At 44.9% G+C, this 21,311-nt stretch overlaps 1 protein-coding gene across 1 annotated transcript; it reads right to left on the bottom strand.

Moving 5' to 3' along the window:
* Positions 1-3,992: 3,992 nt before the first annotated feature.
* Positions 3,993-19,923, bottom strand: LOC145416245 (uncharacterized). Its single transcript, XM_080285248.1, has 7 exons — positions 19,822-19,923; positions 19,562-19,692; positions 6,040-6,668; positions 5,572-5,879; positions 5,129-5,413; positions 4,782-4,972; positions 3,993-4,431 (listed from the first exon to the last, which is right to left on the bottom strand). Exons 1-7 carry the CDS (start codon positions 19,921-19,923, stop codon positions 3,993-3,995), a joined length of 2,085 nt encoding a protein of 694 aa, XP_080141374.1.
* Between the last annotated feature and the right edge of the window lie 1,388 nt (positions 19,924-21,311).

Here is a 21,311-nt window from a genome sequence, read left to right as displayed (position 1 = left end):
GCCGTAAAGCCCTGGACAAACATTGATGTCAAGTGCAAAACCTGTTGCTTCCATGTTGCCATAGTTCAGTGTATTGACAAAAAGAGAACAACATTTAATTTGATCAAGAACAGAATATATACTTATTTGTTCAAGTACACGAAATCTGCCCAAACAAGAGAAATCAATTGTTTCCTTTCAAAAAATAAAGTATAATAATATAAAAAGACATATTACTGCTCATATTTATCTATAGCCCTGCATTACATTATAAATATATTAACACTTACTGGTAATGTCTTGGCTTTTGCTGAGAACCCAATTCAGAGTACTGAACACAAGTGTACAGTACTCATGACGAGACTGAATTGACAGTGAACAGTCTATTAATACATGTTGTTCATCTTGCACACTGTTACCCTCACACTGACATTCGTTGTTCAGGTGGTGTTCGACTCCACCTACCTGACTCTATTCTTAGATTATGTGACATGAGTCTTAGTTGAGTGAACCCTATCAGAGTATGGTTTGGGATATAAATTTTATCCTTATAAATGTTGTGTATTGTGAGGCTTGGATTAAGTTTTAATCTAAATGTGACATACTTCGTGGCACAATCAAGGTTATAATAGGTTCTGCACAATCAGCTTTCGTGTCAAACCTTTGAGCGTTTTATATAAATCTATGTCCTGGTGAATTGGCTGCTTTGGTCATCTTAAGTACTATTTGGTATGGCTCTTCCATATCACGAGTTTGGGATTTTGTACACAGAAAAGTTTTTCATCTTTTATCTGTTTTGGATCTTGCTGGTTGAATTCCACCTTCTACAAGACACAAATTAACCCGAGGCGTCCCGATGACGTATGGGTATGTTGTAACATTTTGCAATTGCCAGTCCCGATGACATACTGGTACGTTGCGCAATTGCAAAGTTCATAATTTGCACAATTTTCTATTTTTGCACGTGATTTTTCGTACATATGCACAGGACACCTTACTCTATTCTTCTACAAGATGCCAAGCAGGGACAATGCCTTACACCGCATAACCTCCCCCCTCCCGCACGCCATTGTCTCGGCAATTCACTTGTTACCAGTGACCTCGACAATAAAGACATTCAGGGCCAGAGTGATTCCCCAATCGATGACAATGTGGAGGACAAAGTTTACATAGCATTAGAGGAAGAAACAGTAAGAAATGATGATCAGGTAATGTGGCAAAAAAGGTCAGGTATGGTGATGAGTTAGTGAGTGAAACAATGCTTATAATGCCTATATTACTGTTTGAAAACCAATATACTCTCGTACTACATATAAATTCGTACCAAGTAAATAAATAAATACCGTTTATGAGTGGTGTGAAATAGTTACCCTCCCATAAAACTCGTTTTCTTTGGTGCCAGCCTGCTAGAAAACCCAGTAAGGTAAGGAGGTACTGCTACCTGGATCGTGCATTTTAAACCTCAGGTGGGCGATTTCTCTATGAATTTTTGATGTTTCTCACCAAAAGCGGACGTTTTAGCCAACAAAAAAAAAATCGAAAATACCTCAGGACTGGGGGGTGTCAGAGGTGCGAAATAGCTTGCAACGTGATGGGTTATTAGTTTTAGATCTTACACCAAGAAGACACTTCACAAGTTGATTATATATTTTAACCATTCCATAGAATATGGTTGTAAACCACGTTTCTGATCCACAAAACAATGATGATGTCACTGTAGGTATTTGTGGTACAAAATAAGGCAATCTGTTTGCTGTTTCCTGGTTATGTGGTTGACGTAACGTGAGGGCAGGATGGGTCCTGCCATCGTCCTTCAACCACGCACCCAGGCTCATGTACTGAGCGCAGTAGCCTAACATAAAGTACACTCTTGAACAGTTAACGGGTGTTCATCATCTTCACCCCTCTTAATAACAAAAAACAAAAAATGGTTTATATCCTTGACGTACTTTATGCAATAGCTCATAATGACGGCTAGTTTTCTTTCACATGCCTCACGTGACATACCCAGAATGATCAGTTTGTCTGTACACATCAGTGTGTGGCGGTTTTTTTTTGTTTTTTTGTTTTTTTTGAAGGTTAGAGTCACCGCTGTAGCGTTTAGTTGTGGGTATATTTTTACTAGGGGGTTACACCAAGACAAATGGTAAGGATAGATAAGCGCAATTATGCTGGGAAAAAATAGCTAGGACAGTGATTACTGACTTGGAACAATACTGAATTACTGCATGATTTCAAAAGAATACAAGGCTACCAATTACCTGGATAAATAGTTACAGAAAAAAAAAATGAGTAATATATTTAGTGAGAAGCAAGAGTGCTGGGCTGATGTGTTTGTGTAATTGTATGTGTAAAGTTGTACCACGTGGCCAGATTTACCAGGAGAGATGGAGAGGCTGGTTGTAGCTGGGTGAAGTAGAGAGTGGAGAGAAGTGGGGCGAGTGAGGTCGCCCACTCGCTAATTTTAAGCCCCTTAATGAAGGGGGCAGAGCACCGGTAGGCCTAGGTCACCTGAGTATTCAAATTTGATTGGTTTAGGCACCACTACAGGTGAGGAGAGAAGAGAAATTCATTTCTATTGGTAGTGGCACCAATAGTGATGCTGATTCCGAGAACTAGGTGTGGAAAACGCCAAGAAGGAAGGAAACCACGTGTGTAGGTGAAATGAGGAAAATAACCATGAGGAAAGGAAACCACGTGTGTGGTGAAATGTGAGGTGTGATAATTTGTGGTGTAATATATGCCACAGCACTCCCCCTCCCCCCCCTTTCTGTTTTAAGGCACACAGACAGGAAGAACCAAAAATGATTAGGGTACAAGTACAAAAAATATATATATATATATATATATATATATATATATATATATATATATATATATACATAGTTTTCACAGTGAGTGAACATTTGCAAATAATTTGACTGTGTTAATTACACATGGCAAGTCCATGGCTATGTGTGATGGAGTAAGGTATTAAATGGGGGGGTGCCTGATTATAAAGTAAGAAATAGTAGCCGAGCATAACTTTCTGTCCTACAATTTGATTAGTCAATATGAGCAAATGAATGAGAAAGTTGTGCCCACCTGTACAATCGAGTCTTTATATGAGGGAGAATATACACAAAAAAATTATGTACCATACGAATGCAACATAAGAGTGGGATGACACTGAGAGTCTGCGGGGTCTTTTGGTGTGAGATTATGTTGGAGTGTAAAATTGTGGTGGTATGCTGAGCCAGCATGATTGTGGTAGGTACTGATGTACTTTGTAGGGTTGTGGTGAGTGGTGTAGGGGTTACGGGAGCGACGGATGTTGATGGTTGGGGAGTATTGATGGGGGGGACAGAGTGTGGGGTAGGATCGCCTGAGGTTGACAGAGAGGGTGGATTAGGTGAAGGGACGGGTTGAGGGGGGGTCAGTGGGGGAGCCAAGTGAGAGGTAGGATCGTGTGAGGTTGATGAAGAGGTTGGGTTAGTGGTTGTAGGGTCGGTGCACGAAGTAGGGTTTGTGGCTGGAAGTGTGGATGGTAGTGAGGGAATGTTTGCATCAGTGGGAGTGTTTTGCTATACTGTATGATGCGTGGGTCGGCGTCTGGTGACGACAGGTAGCCAAGGGTAGGAACTGACAAAGGGTATAGGGTGTGTGTGTGTGTGTGTATGAATGGTGCATGTAGGTGTTGGTGCAGGGACTTGAGGTGTTGGTTGTATGCATGTTGTTGGTGGGCTGTCAAGGTTGGGGGATGATGTGTGGGGTGTTGTCTGTGATTGGATTTGTGATGTGGCTGGTTTGACTCCGTCTGCAGAGATTGTGGATGATTTCCCGTGTTTGTCTATTGTAACTGTTTTGTCTGATTTTGTGATCATGGGGTAAAGGCCCTCGTATGGGGTTAGGAGAGGTGAAATGCGTTGACCCCATTTCACGAAGACCTGTTCGGTGTCTGGTAAGGAGTGCGGGATGAACGTCGTTTGTTGTTGGCAGGCACGAGGAGGGACTGGTCATAGTGCCTGCATTGCCTACTGGAGCTCTGGGAGGAAAACCAGGGCTGGCATGCCTGGTTGCTGGGTAAACTGCCCCAGCAGCCTCAAGTCTTCCCCATACGTTAGCTCTGCCACGGAATTCCCGATGTCCTCCTTCTCAGTAACCCTCAAGTTTAGGAGGATGACTGGCAGCGTGGCCACCCAATTCACTGGGTGGGGAAGTGTCATCAGTGCTTCTTTCAGGCGACGATGGCAGCGCTCAACCATCCCTTTTGCCTGAGGGTGATATGTGGAGGTTCTGTGGCATGTAGCACCCAGGAAGTCCATGAGGTCCTGCCAGGCCCGAGATTCGAATTCCGGACCCTGGTCTGTGATGATTACCTGTGTGGCGCCAAAACGAGCGACCCAGGATGCCAGGAAATGATATGCCACACGGTCAGACGTAGCGTCCAGTATGGGCGTGGCCTCGACTACCCTGTCGCTCTATCTATACATGTTAAGATATAGCGGTTACCCCTAGATTCGGGGAGGGGGCCGAGGATGTCAATGTGTACTGTATGGAAATGTTGAGTTGGTGTGGGCAGCGGTTGTAGTGGTGTCTTGGTGTGGTGATGTATTTTTGCAGACTGACAAGCCACGCATGCTCGGACCCAGTTGGTGGTGTCACGCCTCATCCCTGGCCATACCACTCGCCGGCTAAGTAAGCTGTGCGTGCCACGAATGCCTGGGTGCGCCATGTCGTGGTAATGCCAAAAGACTTGCCTTCAGAATCGATAGGGAATATAGGGCCGTGCTGTCCTGCAGGATATGTCACACCAGAGTTACTTGGGTGTGCTGGTGATGTCAAACTGTTGCAGTTGATGTGAGGTCGTGGCCTGCAGCAATTCTTGGAGTTCCTGATCGTCCTCCTCCTCCCGGGCCAAGGTTGCATGGTCTAGCAGGGGTAGTGCAGGGCCAACAGCTGAGATTCCTCGGGACAGAGCATCCGCAAGCTTGTTTTCATCCCCACTGATATGCTGGATGTCAATGGAAAACTCTTAAACGAAGGCCAGCTGTCTTGCTACCCTGGGAGACCAATTTTCTCCTTTCTGGGCCATTGCATAAGTAAGGGGTTTATGGTCAGTGAGGATGATGAATTCTCTGCCTTCCAGAAAGTGCCTGAAATGTCTGACTGCCTCGTATATAGCCAGCAACTCCCTGTTGAAGGCACTGAATTTGCGCTGGGGAGGGTTAAGGCACTGGCTGAAGAATGCGACAGGCACGTTTGCCTCGTTAACATGTTGTTGTAGGGCTGCCCCCACAGCTTCGAAAGAGGCGTCTATGGTGAGTGTGATGCGGGCATCTGGTGATGGGTATGCTAGTCGGGGTGCAGTGACGATGTGGTTCTTGAGGGTGGTAAAGTCACGATCTGCTTGTGCGGTCCATTGAAGAGGCTTGGAAGATCTCTTTTTTGTCCCCTTCAGGAGATCGTTAAAGGGGGCTAGTGTAATTGCAGCGTTTCTCAGGAACCTGTGATAATAACTGACCATCCCCAAGAACTCCCTGAGCCTGTGAGGTGTAGTTGGGCATGGAAAGTCTTTAATGGCGTCTACCTTCTGCGGGAGGAGTGTGATACCTGTGGCTGATACCCTTTGGCCCAAGGAATCCAGTTCATCTGCACCAAGGTACACTTTGCCGGGTGCACACGCAGCCCATAGTCCTGCAGGCATTGGAACAGCATTTGGAGGTGTGTTTTGTGCTGCTCATGGGAATCCAAAGCAATGAGGATGTCGTCAATGTACAGCATGACGAAATCTAGCCCCCTGACAACGTGGTCCATAAATCTCTGGAACATTTGTGCAGCATTTCTGAGGCCGAAATTCATATTTGTGAATTCAAAAAGGCCAAAGAGGGTGGTCACTGCAGTCTGTGGGATGTTCTTCTCTGCCACAGATTTGGTGGAACACTCTGACTAAATTGATCTTGGGGAATACACGAAGGCCGTGCAGTTGATGGTGGAAATCCTGGATGTGGGGAATGGGATATCTGTCGGGAACCGTCATCACATTCAGTGCCCTGTAGTCCCCTCATGCTCTCCACTCACCCTGCTGTGCTTTCGGTACCATGTGTAGAGGGGATGCCCAGCAGCTTGATGACGGCCGAATGATGCCCTCGTCGAGCATCGTCTGAAACTCCTTTTCTGCTGCTTGACGACGTTCTGGGGGGAAATGTCTAGGACGGGCAAAACGGGGCGGTCCGGAAGTGATGATGCAGTGCTCTATCCCATGGTCAGCACGGCCGTTGTTGGGTGACTGAGAGGTCAAGAGGGGAAACTGGCGTAGTATGGAAACACATGAGGAATTCTGGTGAAGGTGCATAATGAGTGGTGGATTACCCATGCACCCGGTTACTTTGATGGACGAGTTTGAGGGTCTGTGATATAGATTCCATCCTCTGGTATCTACGAGCAAGTCATGTGCCTCCAAGAAGTCAACGCCAATAATGGGTTGATTAACGTCCACGACAAGGAACAGCCAAGTTAATGAAACTGATTGAGCGAGTTCCACGCGCCGGGTTTCCATGCTGTATGTGGCTATGGGGGTGCCGTTTGCTGCTGTCAGGTCAAATGCAAGTTGCTGGGCTGTTTTGTGGTCAGGGGTAGGGGGAACTATATTGAATGTGGCTCCTGTGTTAATAAGGTACTTTGTGGTGTCTCTAACCCATAGCAGTTCCCTGGAGCCAGTGGAACGTGTTATGGGTTTGGGTGTGCTGAACCTGGGGGGGCGGTTGGTGTGTGTGTGTCGGGAGACACTACTGGGGACTGTCTCTCGCCATACATGTTTCCCGTGAATATGCAGGGTCGAGCACATTGCCTGGTTTCCATGCCAAAGCACTTATGATAAGTACAACTCCGAACAGAAATTCGTGGTACAGGGTAATCTGCCACTAGAGGTCAGGTTAATCGCACTCGTCTACCCCCCCTAACTCCCCCTCCTTACCTTCACCAAAACACTGATTTGTTAGGCAGATGGATCGGAGATATGAAGCGTCGCTCACTCTCACGTCTTGCCGCATGTAATGTTAATTTCATTTATTCTACTATTAGGTGTTTTATCAAGTGCATAGATTCATCTTCAGCTCCATGAGAAGTAATTATATCGAAGTTTTAGCAGATTTCAATACAATGACCTTAATGTATAGAGATTGGTTTCCAAATAGTTATCCACCATGTTATAAGTGATAGACTAAAATCCAAGTAACAATTAAAAGTTATTTGGCCACATAAGTCCCTCTCCTGCCTTGTCATCAGGACAGCCACATATGCACCCACCTACCCACTCTACCCATCCAACCAATCCACCAACCTCATCCCGGCCACCCACCCAGCCCACCGATTCCTGCTATCCACCCTACTAACCCACGAATACCACACACGAAGCTCATCCAATGCCACTCAACACTTTCACTCATTCATTTCTCCACCCTGAACCCAACCAGCCACCCAGTCCAACTACCCACTTAGATAATCCCGACTACGCAATCGTCTCAGCCACCCTGGCGACCAACGGTGCCCACTCACCCTGGCGACCCACTTTGTCCACACATCTCAACATCCTTTCTTGACCACCGACCCCTACCACCGATCCTTCCCACTCACGAATTCCACCCACCCTTCCCACTCACGAATTCAACCCACCCTGATCACCCAACAATGCCATCCATTGCATCCACCCACACAACCTTCCCACCTCTCCCTGAACACTCCCCACCCATCCTGCCAACCCGCCCATCCACATGCCCAACCACCCTTCTTACCCAACTCCATTCACTCTGCCACCCCATTCACCCATTTGAACCCGACTTATCCACTAAACTCATCCCATCCAAACCTAACTTACCGACCCCTCCCTGACCACCCACATATCCAGCCTCTCACCCACTCAGGCCACTAAACGCATCCACTCACTAACCTGTTTACCCCTACAACCCACCCAAAGCCACTCCACGCACCACACTCAACAACGGCCCCCCCTCCCCTCCACCATTACCACTGTCCATCCACTCTGGCTATGCACCGAACTACCACACCCACCAACACAACCTCATCAACTCCACCCACCCAACCAAATGACTATCTCTCTCTCCCTCTCTCTCTCTCTCTCTCTCTCTCTCTCTCTCTCTCTCACACACACACACACACACACATACATACAGAGAAAGAGAGAAAGAGGCCCTCAGGCAGTACTTCTTTGATTTTCCCTGGAATGATTATTGCTTCCATGGCCGGGAGCCATCTGAGTGTGCCTTGCGCATTACGGAGGTTATTCTCTCGGGCATGGAAGCATACATTCCTTTCTCATATCCTCTGACTAACGCAAAAAAGCCTTGGTTTAATCACGCTTGTTCTTATGCTGTCCGCAACAAGGAGAGGGCCTACAAAAGGTACCGGAGCCAACCCACCCCTGAATCACATCATCTTTATGTTTCTGCCCGGAATCGTGCTAAGTCTGTTCTTCGCTCTACTACAAAATAATTTCATCCATACTAAATGCTCTCATCTCTCCAACTCGAATTCTTCCCGCTCCTTCTGGCACCTTGCCAAAAATCTTTCTAACAACTTTACCTCATCATCCTTCCCTCCTCTTTTCTACTCTGATGGTTCTGTAGCTATTTCTTCTACTGATAAAGCAGATCTCTTCGCACAGACTTTCTCCTTCAATTCCACCTTAGACAATTTCGGTGCTGTTCCTCCATCACTTCCCCCCTCTGACTTCCTCATGGCTGACATTAAAATTTCTTCAGTTGATGTATTTTCTGCCATCACTGGCCTCAGTACTAACAAGGCATATGGGCCTGATGGGGTCCCTCCTGTTGTTCTCAAGAACTGTGCTTCTGTGCTTACACCCTGCATAGGCAAACTCTATCGCCTTTGTCTGTCAACTTTTACCTTTCCTTCTTGCTGGAAGTTTGCTCTCATTCAGCCAGTCCCAAAGAAGGGTGACCACTCCCAACCCTCCAACTATCGTCCAATTGCTTTAACATCCTGTATTTCAAAAGTTTTTGAGTCAATTCTCATTAGAAAAATTTTAAGGCATCTTTCCTATCACAACCTTCTTTCCGATCATCAGTGCGGGTTCCGTCAGGGACGCTCCACTGGCGATCTTCTCACCTACCTTTCAGACTCCTGGTCATCCTCCTTTCGGGACTTTGGCGAAAGCTTTGCCATTGCACTTCACATCTCAAAGGCTTTCGATCGAGTCTGGCATAAATCTTTAATTTCCAAACTGCCCTCCTACTGTTTCTATCCTTCTATCTGTGCCTTCAACGCTAGCTTCCTTTCTGGTCGTTCTATAGCCGCTGTTGTAGACGGCCATCGTTCTTCTCTTAGATCTATCAACAGTGGTGTTCCTCATGGCTCTGTCCTATCACCAACTCTCTTCCTTTTATTCATCAATGATCTTCTAAGCCGTACATCTAACCCTATCCACTCATACGCTGATGACTCCACCCTTCACCTTTCCATTCGGTTCCCACAACGCCCATCTCAACAGTTACTTCAACAAACAAGGGATGAGGCTGTGGCACACCTAATGTCTGACTTGGCTCGTATCTCTGACTGGGGTAAAAATAATATGGTTGTTTTTAATGCATCTAAGACTCAGTTCTTACACCTATCAACCCGACATAATCTTCCACAGGTATACCCACTAATGTTTGATAATATTCAGCTTAATCCTGCATCATCCTTGAACATGTTTGGGGTTTCATTTACTTGGGACTTATCTTGGAAAGATCATATTACATCTCTTGTAAAATCTGCTTCCAAGAGATTGGGTGTGCTAAGCCGACTCCGCTCTTTCTTTACTCCTGCACAATTGTTGACTCTGTACAGGGGTTTTATCCGCCCCTGTGTGGAGTACAACTCTCATGTGTGGGGAGGCTCCCCACATACAGCTCTTCTCAATAGGGTGGAGTCAAAGGCTTTTCATCTCATTAACTGACTCCCTTCAACCTCTGTCTCTTCACCGCACTGTTGCATCTTTATCTCTTTTCTATCGCTACTTTAATGGTCACTGCTCCTCTGAACTGTCTGCTTGCATTCCTCCACCTCTACGACGGGCGCGTAGCACCCGTCTGGCAGCAAACTCTCATCCCTTTTCTGTCCAACTCTCTAATACAAGAGTTAACCATTACTCCCAGTCTTTCATTTATGCAACAGGTCAGCTCTGGAACTGCCTCCCTCTGTCTGTATTTCCTGCTGCCTATGATCTCCAGTCTTTCAAATGCAGTGTGTCCAGGCATCTCAAAATGATCGGATCTTGAATTTGGCTCTCTATTGTATTATGTTTTTCTCTTGGAGGGAACTGTTACTGCGGGCTTATGAACTTTGGTTCCTTCTTCCTCGCATAAAAAAAAAAAAAAAACGCATGAATACACACACACACACACACACACACACACACAGGGAGAGAGTGGTTCACATCAATTTCATTCACTAATCATCCTCAGTGGTTATTTATCCCCAAGGAAGATTGGCCCACGTCTTACGAATTACTGTTTGATGGTTGACTGTATAATCATTGAACAGTATGAACAGCATGTATTATTGAAACTAGCATAGTTATGATATTTAATATTTTTCCAAAGTATTCGCTCATTAAAACTATTGCCAATTGGATGGCATATCATGGAATCCTAATGCAAATACATCCATAATATAGCTAAAATAAAGGGTATATGTTGGAGATACGAGTCAGCTGCTACTAGAACAATACTAGACACATCCATATCTCATCCGCCCCTTTCGCCATCCCCAGATCCTCCCTTCCTCCTTTCCCACTCTTCCGCATATGTGTGTGTGTGTGTGTGTGTGTGTGTGTGTGTGTGTGTGCGTGCATATATGTGTTCTTACCTAATTATATCTTTACAGGAATGAGTCAAGCACGTACTGTCCTGTGTATTAAACCATTTTTATCATACATATCCTTAACCCGAGGTGTCCCGTTGACGTATGACTATGTCACAACATTATGTAACTGCAAGTCCCGTCCACGTACTGGTATGTCACAACATTATGTAACTGCCAGTCCTGTCAACGTTCTGGTATGTCGCACAGTTGCAAGGTTCATAATTTGCACAAATTTCAAATCTCACACTTGATTTTGGGTACGTAGGGTCGGGAGACTTTCCCCTACCTGCCACCAGGCAGGGACACTCAGCGACCCCGCATGACCTGCGCTCACCCTCGTCTCACCCAGGTCAGACATGGTGCACAGAGGTCTCTTGGAGGAGGAAATTCAAGCCGCCCTGGATGCCTTCACAGGCGACAGTGATTCGCCCCTTGATGACGAGGTGGTGGACAAGGATTATGTCCAACCAGAGGAGGAGGAAAGTAGCAGCAGTGATGAGGAGGTTCCGTCCCCGAGGAAGTAGCGGTACATGACCTATTGTGCTGCTAGAGAGGGCCAGCCTGCACCAAAACATCATGCAACAACCTCTCGGCAGCCCCTACGTGATGTGGAGCCAGAAACTGAGGACGAGGATGAGGATGGAGCCATGGGACGTGCTGCCAAGTGGTACAGCTGTGAGATTATCATGCATCGCAGCCCCGAGCGCACAGCACGTTGTACTAGCAGGTATGGGCCTAGTGTTTTGTTTGGGGAGGGCAGAAGTGGCATGGAGGGAGTAAGGAGTGAAATGGAAAGTGTAGGGGCGAGCATTGAAAGTGAGAGTGGCGGGAGTGAGTCATCGCTCTCCCATGGTGGTGTGAGGCAGCGGAGCATATCACATGGGGCATTGAGGGTGCATGGTGAATCACGTGGTGTGGTGATGGAGCGGGGAGGTGAGGAGGAGCCACTCCCCAGCACGTCTTATGCTCCCCAATATTCCCGGACTTCCTCCCCACAGCCCCCTGGTGTTCATCAAGGCCGTAAGGGTAAGGGAAAGGGGAAGGGGAAAGGCTGAGGGAAAAGAAGTGCAAGTGGGGAAGCCCTCCGCACTCCTCCTCCCCAACCTCCCCCACCAGCATCTCCTCCCCACCCCAACGATGGGGACGATGGGGGTGAGGGTTATGTGAGTTGGAATTGGGAAGATGGCAGTAATTTTTCTCTCATCATTCACCCCTTCACTGAGCAGGGGTGTGCTGGCTGCACGGCTCCAGGGATTCATCGTTGTTCCACCAGGCTGGATTTATTCCACCTGTTCTTCGGTGAGGGTTTTGTGGAGCAGGTACTGGAACAAACCAACCGTTTTGCTAGCAGCCAGAGCCGTGAGAATGAACAACTGGGCACAAGGAGCAGGCATTCTATCATTTATGATTACCCTGTCTCCCTCACAGAAGTTTTTATATTTTTTGCCCTGGTACTTTTTATGGGTATTGTACGTAAAAACAGAATTCCGACATACTGGACAAGGGACCCTATCATGCAGACACCAATATTTGCCAAGATCGTGAGCTGTAATTGGTTTCAGCAAATTCTAAGTCGCTTCCACTTTTACGATGCTGATGATCCTGCCAATGCAAATGACACTGATAAGATGAGGCGACTTAGGTTGGTTTTTGATCACCTATGGCAAACATTCTGTTCCTCATTTTATCCCTATAGAGACCTTGTCATAGACGAGAGTCTCGTGTTGTGGAGTGGCAATATTTCCTTTTGGCGGTACATACCCAGCAAAAGGCACCGTTTTGGGTTCAAGATCTTTGTTATATGTGACTGTAGGACTGGTTCTGTGCAAAACATAGTCTTGTACACTGGTGCACAGACAGACATAATAGAAGATAGGAGTATTGGACTGTTTGGAGCAGAGGTAAAGACAATGATTGAAGACTACCTTCATCGTGGTCACGTCCTTTACCTGGATAACTGGTACACTAGCCCTCTTCTCACTCGTTATCTACACCTGCATGACACGGGACTCTGTGGTACCGTCTAGGTGAACCGGCGTCACATGGTCAAGGTGGGGCGGAAACTAGACAAAAATGAGGTGGTCTTCTTCCAGGCTAACAACATCCTAGCTACAGTGTGGAACCACAACAGAGAAGTCAGCCTCTTGTCCATGGTTCACCGCCCATTGATGCACCGTACAGAGTCCATGGATTACCGCAGTGAGAGGAGGCGCCACATCTGGAAACCTGAGTGTGTGCTTGATTATAACATCAACATGTGCCTGGTGGACCAGTCAGACTCCATGATATCCACTGTCGAGTGTGCCAGGACCACGATGAAGTGGTACAAGAAGCTCTTCTTTCACCTGCTAGATATAACTCCCCTCAATTGCCACCACCTGCACGCCAAGACAACGGGAGTGCAGGAAGCCTTTGAAGGGTTTGTGAGGCAGCTTACACGTGAGATTTTTGCCAGGTATGCAGTCGAGAGGCCCCAACAATGCACATGCACTGCCCCTGCCACCCAAACTCCCCTGAGAATATCTGCCCACCATTTCCCCACTCCTATACCTCCCCAGCCAAATAGAACTAGGCCCCAACACAGGTGTCATGTGTGTGGTAATTCCCGTGTGAGACCCACCACTCAGAAAAAAGACACCCGTTATGAGTGCGTTGAGTGTGACCTGGGTCTCTGCATTCACCCTTGTTTCAGTGAATATCACACCTTGATGCAGTTCTGATATGGTGTGAATGTGATATGACGCTCATACTCAGGAAGAAATGTGAGTTAGAGATGCTCAGTGTAATTATAAGGCCCATAAATATGTAAATAGTAGTATAAAAGTGGAAACAGGTGTAATGTACATGGAAAATTATTATGTAAGTGCATAAATATATTCTAAGTCGAAACATTCCTAGCAAGTGTATATAGATGCGATATTCTGATGCTCAGTGGAATAAATAAGGCCCGTAGAGGGTGTAATGTAAGTGGAAAATGATTATGTAAGTGCATAAATAAATATAATCTAAGTCGAAACATTCCTAGCAAGGGTATATTGATGTGGTATTCAGACGCTCAGTGGAATAAATAAGGCCCGTAAATATGTAAATAGCAGTAAAAGGTGGAAACGGGTGTAATGTAAGTGGGGAAGTATATTGAAAGTGAAGAAATAAAGTATAAGTTGAAACACGAGTGGTAGCGAGTGTGCTTGCTACATGAATATGCACAAGCATCTCGCTAAATACCCTCGTAAGGAATGTAAATAAGTGAAAACATTTACATTGGTTGAAAAAATGGTACGATGTCATGAAAACAATAATATGAAAGTAAAAAAAAATTTATGTATGTTGGAAGAAGAGTCATAGCGAGTGCGCAGAGTGAGCAGATGTGTGCAATAGTTATGCTAAATATCATCGTAATGATTGTAAACAGCTGAAAACATTTACATAAAGTAAAAAATGGTAAAATGTCATTGAAACAGTATAATGCAAGTAGAAAAAATGATATGTTTACTGAAACAAGAAACTTAGCAACTAACGTGTAACCAATATTACCAAACTGGCTATGATCGTGCGATGGAACAATGCTTATTTTTCCTATATAAATCATTGAAAACCATTATATTGTTGTTGTGATTGTCTATTAGTTCAAAATCAATAAATGTAGATATGTTCTTTGTTGTTTCTCGTCAGTGACAGAATACGATACCTGACGCGGGGTGTCTCACCTGTTCTGACCACTTGTGGACCCCAGTAGCCCTTTCTTGGTGATTTGCCTTTGTTTCTCAACAAAAGTAGAGGTTTTAGCAAAAAAAAAAAAAAATCCAAAATTGCTCGGGATTGGAGGGTGTTGGAGATGGGAAATTGGTCGGGACATGATGGATTAAATTTATGAATAGTTTTGGCACGCACTGTTTCATTCGGTAGCGCATTCCACTGATCAATGGCCCTATTTGGGAAACTGAATTTCCTTACGTCTTTCTCACCTCTCTTTTTATGCATTTTTTTTTCCAGTGTCTTCTTGCTGATGCTTCCTTATTGGTTATATACTCATTGATGTCTATTCTTTCTTTCCCTGAGATGTACTTATCGTCATCATGTTTCCTCTTTTCCTTCTCCCTTGTAGTATTGGTAGGTTCAGTTTTTTTATTCATTCTACACAGCTTAGATCCTTCAAGCTTGGCACCCATATTGTAGCAGCCCATTGTACTTTTTCAGTCTTATCTATGTGTTTTTTGAGATGAGGATTCCAAACCACTGATGCAAATTCGAGGGTTGGTCTGATGAATGAGGTAATTATCTTTCTCGGCATGCCCTCATTTATATATGTGAATGCTGTTCTCATAGTAGCAAGCAGTGTGTGCATGTTTCTTACCTTCTCATTTACACGGTCTGCCTGAGAAAGTCTGTTATTGATAATCACTCCTAGGTCCTTCTCCTCTTCTGTTATGTGTAGGGTTGAACTTGCTAGCTTATAATCCCGATCTGGTCCTTTTCCACTTTTACCAAACTTAATTACATGGCATTTGTCCACATTGACTTCCATTTGCCATCTATTGCTCCATTCATGAAGCTTCTTTAATTCTTCTTGTAGCTCTCTGCAAGAGTCTCTTTGTAAGTCTCCTTTGTATTTTTGCAACATCAGCAAACATATTTAGATAGCATCCCATTCAAATGTTCCTGTCTATATCATTAATATATACTAAAAACATAATTGGTGACATCACTGAGCCCTGTGGAACTCTGTTAAGTCACTTCCCTCCATGATGAGTAATTACTCCTTAGTACTCTCTCATTTCCCATTTCTGAGAAAATCCTGCATCAAACAGAACAGATTACCTTGGATTCCTCCTTGATGGTACAGCTTCCATAAAAGTCTTTGGTGTGGTACTTTGTCAAATGTTTCCTTAATATCAAATAGATACCGTCCCCCCATCCTTCTCTATTCCGTTGTGTTTCTGCAACTGTATCATAGTAGCTTAATAGATTTGTAACACATGATTTTCCTTTTCTAAAACCGAACTGTCTTTCTGTTATCATATTATGTTATTGCAGTTGGTTTACCTAAATTTTTCTCATTAGTTTTTCTAGGACCTTGCATACAACACTTGTCAGAGATACTGGTCTATGGTTGAGTGGATTCTGTTTATTTCCTTTCTTGAATAAGGGAACAATGTTTGTGTGTGTGTGTGTGTGTGTGTGTGTGTGTGTGTGTGTGTGTGTGTGTGTGTGTGTGTGTGTGTGTGTGTGTGTGTTTATGAGTGATTTTGTTTGTGTCATGCTGTATGTCTGTCTGTCTGTCTGTCTGTCTCTCTCTCTCTCTCTCTCTCTCTCTCTCTATTTGCACCAGTATGTATGTGTGTGTTCTTACCTAATTGTATCTTTACAGGAATGAGTCAAGTTCGTACTGTCACGTGTCTTAAACCATATTTATCGTACATATCCTTAAAATTGTGAATTGTTTGGGCACACACTATTTCAATCGGTAGTGCATTCCACTGATCATTGCTCTATTTGGGAAACTAAATTTCCTTACATCTTTATCACCTCTCTTCTTGTGCAGTTTTTTGCAGTGTCCTCTTGCTGATGCTTCCCCATAGGTTAAGTAATCATTAATGTCTATTTTCTCCTTCCCTGATATGCATTTATATAGCATAATCATGTCACCTCTTTTCCTTCTCTCCTGTAGTGTTGGTAGATTCAGTTTATTTAGTCTTTCTTCGTAGCTTAGATCCCTTAAGCTTGGTACCCATCTTGTAGCGGCCCTTTGAACTTTTTCAATCTTGTCTATGTTTTTTTTTGAGATGAGGACTCCAGACTACTGATGCATACTCCAGGGTTGGTCTGATGAATGATGGTATTTTCTTTCTTAGCATGTCTTCATTTATGTATGTGAATGCTATTCTCATATTTGCAAGCAGTGTATACATGTTCCGTACCTTCTCACTGATGTGGTCAGCCGGAGATACTCTGTTATTGACAGTCACACCTAGGTCCTTCTCTCTTTCTGATGTGTGTAGGGTTTTATTTCCTAACGTATAATCCCAATCATGTCTTTTTCCACTTTTACCAAACTTGATTACATGACACTTGTCCACATTGAATTCCATTCGCCATGTATTACTCCATTCATGAAGGTTATATATTTCTTCTTGTAGCTCTATACAAGAGTCTGTGTTAGTAATTCTTTGTATTTTTGCATCATCTGCAAACATATTTAAATAGCTTTCATTTCCAGTGTTATTGTCTATATCATTCAGGTGTGTGTGTGTGTGTTCTTTGTGTCTTACTGACTCTGTGTGTGTGTGTGTGTGTGTGTGTGTGTGTGTGTGTGTGTGTGTGGGTGGGTGTGTGTGTGTGTGGGTGTGTGTGGGTGTGAGAGAGAGAGAGAGAGAGAGAGAGAGAGAGTCTGTTGGTTGGGCGGGTGGAGTTGATGAGATTGATTTGGTGGGTGTGGTAGTTCGGTGCATCGCCAGGGTGGGTGGACAGTGGTAATGGTGGAGAGGGGAGGGGGACGGCTGTTGAGTGTGGTGTGTGGAGTGGCTTTGGGTGGGTTGTAGGGGTAAACGGGTTAACCCGCCCAATCCCGTCGACGTATGGGTACGTTGCAACGATTTGCATTTGCCAGTATCAGCGACGTACTGGTACGTCATGCAATTGCAAGGTCCCTAATTTGCACAATTTTCAATTTTCGCACGTGATTTTTCGTATGTATACACGGGACACCTTCCTCTATTCCTCTACAAGATGCCAAGCAGGGACAATGCCTTACACTGCATAACCTCCCACCTCCCCCCCTCACGCCATTGTCTTGGCAAAGGACCTGTTACCAGTGACCTGGCTAGTAAAGATATTCAGGGCCAGAGTGATTCCCCAATCGATGACAATGTGGAGGACAATGTTTACATAGCATTAGAAGCAGAAACAGCCAGAAATAATGATCAGGTAATGTGGCAAAAAAAGGTCAGGTATGGTGATCAGTTAGTGGGTGAAACAATGCTTATAATGCCTTTATTACTGCTTGAAAACCAATATACTCTCATACTACATATACATTCGTACCAAGTAAATAAATAAATACCATTTATGAGTGGATAAAATAGTTACCCTCCCATAGAACTCGTTTTCTTTGGTGCCAGCATGTTAGAAAACCCACTCAGGTAAGGAGGAACCCCTACCTGGATTGGGCACTTTAAACCTCAGGCGAGCGATTTCTCTATGAATTTTCGATGTTTCTCACCAAAAGTGAAGGTTTTAGCCAAAAAAAATTTTTTCGAAAATACCTCGAGACTGGGGGATGTCGGAGGTGCGGAAAACCTCGGGATGTGACGGGTTAATGAGTGGATGCGTTTAGTGGCCTGAGTGGGTGAGCGGTTGGATATGTGGGTGGTCAGGGAGGGGTCGGTAAACTAGGTTTGGATGGGATAAGTTTGATGGATAAGTCTGGTTCAAACGGGTGAATGGGGAGGCGGAGTGAATGGGGTTGGGTAAGAAGGGTGGTTAGGCATGTGGATGGGCGGGTGGGCAGGATGGGTGGGGAGTTTTCAGGGAGAGGTGGGGGGGTTGTGTGGGTGGATGCAATGGATGTCATTGTTGGGTGACCAGGGTGGGTCGAATTCGTGAGTGGGAAGGGCGGGTGGAATTCGTGAGTAGGAAGGGTGGGTGGTAGGGGTCGGTGGGCAAGAAAGGTTGTTGTGATGTTTGGACAAAATGGGTCGCCAGGGTGGCTGAGACGATTGCGTGGTCGGGATTATCTAAGTGGGTAGCTGGATTGTGTGGCTGGATGGGTTAAGGGTGGTGAAGTGAATGAGTGAAAATGTTGAGTGGCATTGTTGGGTGAGTTTCGTGTGTGGTATTCGCGGGTTAGCAAGGTGGATAGCAGGGATCGGTGGGCTGGGTGGGTGGCCTGGATGAAGTTGGTTGGTTGTGTTGGATGGGTAGAGTGAGTAGGTGGATGAGTAGGTGGGTGCCTATGTGGATGTCCTGATGACAAGGAAGGAGAGGGATTTATGTGACTTAGATTTTAGCCTATCACTTAGAACACGGAGGATAACTATTTGGAAACCAAACTCTGTACATTAAGGTCATTGTATTGAAACCTGCTAAACTTCGATATAATCACTTCTCATGGAGCTGAAGATGGATCTATGCACTTGATAAAACACCTAATAGTAGAATAAATAAAAGTAACATTACATGCGGCAAGACGTGAGAGTGAGCGACGCTTCATATCTCCAATCCATCCCCCCAACAAATCAGTGTTTTGGTGCGGTAAGGAGGGGGAGTTAGGGGGTAGACGTGTGTGATTAACCTGACCTCTAGTGACAGATTATCCTGTACCACCAATTTCTGTCCGGAGTTGTACATGACACAAAATTGTCCCTTGTTGTTATCTGGGACTGAGGATTAGGACCACGGTTCACTAGGGAGGACTGTTGGAACTTGGAGGGGCTGGGGGATGATTTGCAACACTGGGGGTCTGAGTGGTGAAGCTACTTATGCTACTTTCCAGCTCGTCTATTCTATTTGTTCAATTTGTTAATAGGGTACATAGCTTTGACATGGAACCGGTTTTGTTCACAACACTGTTTACTGACACCATTGTTTCACTAGGGGTGGCACTGGGGGGCTATGACAAGGGGAAGAGAGGAGTGTGCACTTACTGGTTGGTTAGCGTAATGCTGCTGAGTTTTGTATAGAGTGTCCGCCCTCTCGATGAACTCAGCAAGGGACGTACCAGGGCCCAGGGATGCTAGGTGGAGCTGGAAGTGAGCTGGAGGAATCGATGCCAGAGGAGGTCATCTGATAAGGTGGCCCCAGCTGACGTGAGGATGGCTTGAATGTGGGAGAGGAGGGCGGAGGGACACGCTATTGGGAGCAAATTGCATCCAGCTCCATTAGAAGTGCCTGCTTCGATTTGCCCAAGGCCCGTAACAGATTCTCCTACAAGGGTTTATATTTGTGCCCAATAGGTGGTTTGAGGAGTACGTCCTGTACTGGGGCTGCTACTTGAGTTGGGAGAGTGCAGACAACTGCTCTGAATTTGTCGTCATCACTGGTATCATCAGGCCAAGCGGCATCAACTTGTGTAAACCACATGTTAATATCATATGTGAATGTAGGAAGGGATAGACAGATGTGTGGTAAGGTCTCCTGTTCTTTTACATTCCAGGAAGTCACCAATGTGGCGTTTTTTCTGTCATTGCTATAGCGTTTAATTATGGGTATGGTTTTAATTAGGGGGCTACACCAAGAAAAATGGTAAGGATAGATAAGCACAGTTGTGCTGGGAAGAAATAGCTAGGACAGTGATTATTGACCCGGAACAATACAGAGTTACTGCATGATTTCAAAATAGTACAAGGCCATCGAATTCCCTTTATAAATAGTTACAGAATAAAAATATGAGTAATACATTTTGTGAGAAGCGAGAGTGCTAGGCTGATGTGTTTGTGTAATTGTATGTGTAAAGTTGTACCACATGGCCAGATTTACCAGGAGAGACAAAGAGGCAGGTAGTAGCTGGGTGAAGTGTAGAGTGGAGAGAAGTGGGGCGAGTGAGGTTGCCCGCTCGCTTTTAAGCCTGTTAATGGGGGGGGGGGGCGGAGCACTGGTAGGCCTAGGTCGCCTGAGTATTCAAATTTGATTGGTTTAGGCACCACTACAGGTGAGGAGGGAATAGAAATTCAATTCTATTAGTAGCTGCACCAATAGCGATGCTGATTCCGAGAACTAGGCATGGAAAAAGCCATGAAGAAGGAAACCACGTGTGTAGGTGAAATGAGGAAAATATCCACGAGGGAAGGACACCACGTGTTTGGTGAAGTGTGAGGTGCGATACTTTGTGGTGTACTATACACCACAAGTGTACGGAAACTCCCTAGAAAACCATCTAGCGGGATAGTTTTTTTTTTTTTTTTTTCAACCTTTTTATAATTATATCAATGGATAACAAACAATTAGTAGGGGCGTCCACCCTTGACAAGCTCCAGTGGATGCAGATATCATGGCAGACCATAAAACATTAGTGATACAACTGTACATTATCTTTATTGCATACAACATATTATTCCTACACCCTAACAACTTCATGTGTTCCATCAGCTTGTCACAGGGGACCCTATGGTAGAACTTACTGAAATCAATAAATAACACATATACTTTAAGGTTCTTAAAAAGAGCTAAATCAGGCAACAATCTCATTGTCATTATTTGTTCAGTGCTACCTCTTTTGGCTTCATGCTTGACATTTATCAATGCTGTATCATAATCGCAACCACTTTAATGGCAATGTATTATATATTTTCGCTAAAGTTTCCATTATACATATTTCAATGTAATTTCCACATTCCATCCTATCACCAGATTTAAGGAGAACCATTAGTTTATTGCTTAGCCAAGACAATGGATAGTGGAAGCCCATAAACACTGCATTAAATAATGTAGAAAAGAACATGAACACTGAAACAGGCAAACTGAGATAAAGA

This window comes from Coenobita brevimanus, chromosome 105 (assembly GCF_032717465.1).
Source record: "Coenobita brevimanus isolate Jiangsu-jjx chromosome 105, ASM3271746v2, whole genome shotgun sequence".
In the NCBI taxonomy this organism is placed as follows: domain Eukaryota; kingdom Metazoa; phylum Arthropoda; class Malacostraca; order Decapoda; family Coenobitidae; genus Coenobita; species Coenobita brevimanus.
Note: the sequence above shows the minus strand (reverse complement) of the source record. Positions and strands in the feature narration are given on the sequence as shown.